Source organism: Octopus bimaculoides, chromosome 20 (assembly GCF_001194135.2).
Source record: "Octopus bimaculoides isolate UCB-OBI-ISO-001 chromosome 20, ASM119413v2, whole genome shotgun sequence".
In the NCBI taxonomy this organism is placed as follows: domain Eukaryota; kingdom Metazoa; phylum Mollusca; class Cephalopoda; order Octopoda; family Octopodidae; genus Octopus; species Octopus bimaculoides.
The window spans coordinates 43,908,178-43,910,943 of record NC_069000.1 but is presented as its reverse complement, the minus strand read 5'-3'; the positions used below and the strand labels follow the sequence as shown (position 1 = coordinate 43,910,943).

Here is a 2,766-nt window from a genome sequence, read left to right as displayed (position 1 = left end):
ATGGTGTGTGTGTATGTGAGATGGTGTGTGTGTATGTGAGATGGTGTGTGTGTATGTGAGATGGTGTGTGTGTATGTGAGATGGTGTGTGTGTATGTGAGATGGTGTGTGTATATGTGAGATGGTGTGTGTGTGTTTGTGTGTATGTGAGATGGTGTGTGTGTGTTTGTGTGTAAGTGAGATGGTGTGTGTGTTTGTGTGAGGGTGTGTGTGAGATGGCATGTGTGTATGTGAGATGGTGTGTGTGTCTCTATATGAAATATGTATATGTGCTTGTAAGTGTGTGTGATTGTGTGTTTGATTTATATATTTACGTGCATGTGTGTGTGTGATTGTGTATGTATTTATATATGTGTAAGTCTTCATGTATGACTATGTGTATGGTGTGTGTGCATAATTGTGTGTATGTGATATTCTGTGTATTTAAGATATTATGAGTGAATATGTGTGTGAGTGCATATATGACTGCATATGTTATTTTATGCATATGTTGTGCATAAGTAATTGTGTCTCTCACATCTGCCCTACACACCTGGCCTCTCTCACCTGGCCTCTCTCTCACCTGGCCTCTCTCTCACCTGGCCTCTCTCACCTACTCTACAATGTCATTTTAAAAATAAACAATAACATCATTACCCTGCATGCATAAGTGAAAGCAGAATATTGTAATCACTTGTCTGTTTGTCTGTGTGTTTGCAAAATTACTGGAAAACGGCTGAACAGATTTTCACCAAATTTGGCAGAAATACTCAGTGGGTGAGTGGCTCAAAATGATGAAAATTTCGTTTGATTATCTTCAAATATACATCAGTACATACATACATAGATATGCAACTGTGTGTGTGTGTACAGTGATGGATTTGAAAGTTTCGTTTATTTATGAGTAGATTTCTTAATTTCACTGGAGTATAAATACCTATTATGGTGATGGAGGAGCGGTGGCTCAGTGGTTAGGACAGTGGACTCATGGTTTCGATTCCCAGACTGGGTGTTGTGAGTGTTTATTGAGTGAAAACACCTAAAGCGCCACAAGGCTGTGGCAGGGGGTGGTTGCAAACCCTGTTGTACTCTTTCACCACAACTTTCCCTCACTCTTTCTTCCTGTTTCTGCTGTACCTGTATTTCAAAGGGGTCAGCCTTTTCACACTGTGTCACGCTGAATATCCCTGAGAACTACGTTAAGAGTACACGCGTCTGAGGAGTGCTCAGCCACTTGCACGTTAATATCATGAGCAAGCTGTGGAGTGCGACGGAGTGCCAACAACAACATACACAACAGGTTCCTTTCAGTTTCCGTCTACCAAATCCACTCACAAAGCTTTGGTCAGCCTGAGGCTATAATAGAAGACACTTGCCCAAGGTGCCATGCTGTGGGACTGACCACACAGTTATGAGATAATGTATGATTAAATCAAAACATGAATCCATAAACAAGACTGTGTAATCTGAATATTAAATGGTTAAATGTGTAATTATGTGTGCGTGCATGCCTATGATCATACGTGTGTGTGTGTGTGTGTGTGTGTGTGTGTGTGTGAATATGGTTGTGTACTCATCTCTAATTCTTCTAATCGTTTTCCGTTAACATTTATTCCAGGTGAAATTCTCAGTATATTACAATTACTTGAAAGCTATGGGCTTGAAACTGAGTTTCTGCATGCTGTTTATCTGTGCTGCTTACCAGTTTTCTGCAGTCTACCCGTCATTTATCATCAGCACCTGGACAACAGAAGTGGCAAAGATCAACAACGACAGCGATGCACTGAAACACAGTGAAAACGTATTTCTTGAAAAATATGGTGGCTTCTGTATCTTACAGAGTGAGTTACGAAATCTTATCTAATCTTCGTGTGTGTGTATTACAGCCAAGGAATGTTTGTATTACAAGAGTAAGTCCTGTAATGCTGTGAAGGTACATGACTTAATGGCTAGAGTATTCTTCTCTATGACTGGATCTTTTGTCCGATGTCACTTTCTCCACATGTTTTGGTCTGACGTCTTTTTGTTCAATGATCTTTTTTTTTGTGTGCAACGATTTTCATCCAAGTTTAAATAAACTCTTTAGAAAACAAGGTGAACAACCATTGAGAATTTTATTGATAAGGTTTGCCATTAAACAAAACAAAATCATCGGTCAAAAAGACGTGGACGAAGTGATGTTGGACGAAAAGACATAGCACCACTCTACTCATGTTTGGCAGGTTGTGAGTTCAGTTCCTGGTGGTGCATTGTGCTGTTCAGCTAGATACAATAACCACTTGCCATATCGCGGTTCACCTCCCACACCCTCAGTACATCACAGATTTTTCTGACTAATATTCTTTTATTCTTTTACTTGTTTCAGTCATTTGACTGTGGCCATGCTGGAGCACCGCAGGACTTATTCTTTGTAAGCCTAGTACTTATTCTATTGGCTTCTTTTGCCGAACTGCTAAGTTACAGGGATGTAAACACACCAACAAACTTGAATGGTTTGACACCTAGTTTAGAATAGAGGCAGCTGAAGAAGGAAAAGTTCCATAAGTGGCTCATCTGTTTTCCTTTGTGTTCATTCATGTTGTCCGTAAAAAAAGTCCATTTTTTGTGCTTTATTTATGTTCCCGTTCATTTTTCTAACGTCCTGTACCCGGATATGCATCTATATATACATGTAGACGTAGGTATGTACATATATCTATGTATACATGCATATGCTCATGTATCATTTGTATTATTATATTATCGAACACTACGCGTCCATTTGCAAGTAAGTTTTAACTTATATATA

General features: G+C 39.3%; 1 protein-coding gene across 1 annotated transcript in view; it reads left to right on the top strand.

Moving 5' to 3' along the window:
- Window positions 1–2,766, top strand: part of LOC106882737 (multidrug resistance-associated protein 1) — a 47,043-nt gene that overhangs the window by 33,547 nt on the left and 10,730 nt on the right. The window contains exon 21 of the mRNA XM_052974980.1: window positions 1,597–1,819. Within this exon, the coding sequence (XP_052830940.1) occupies window positions 1,597–1,819 (223 nt within the window). The remainder of the gene's footprint in view (window positions 1–1,596; window positions 1,820–2,766) is intronic.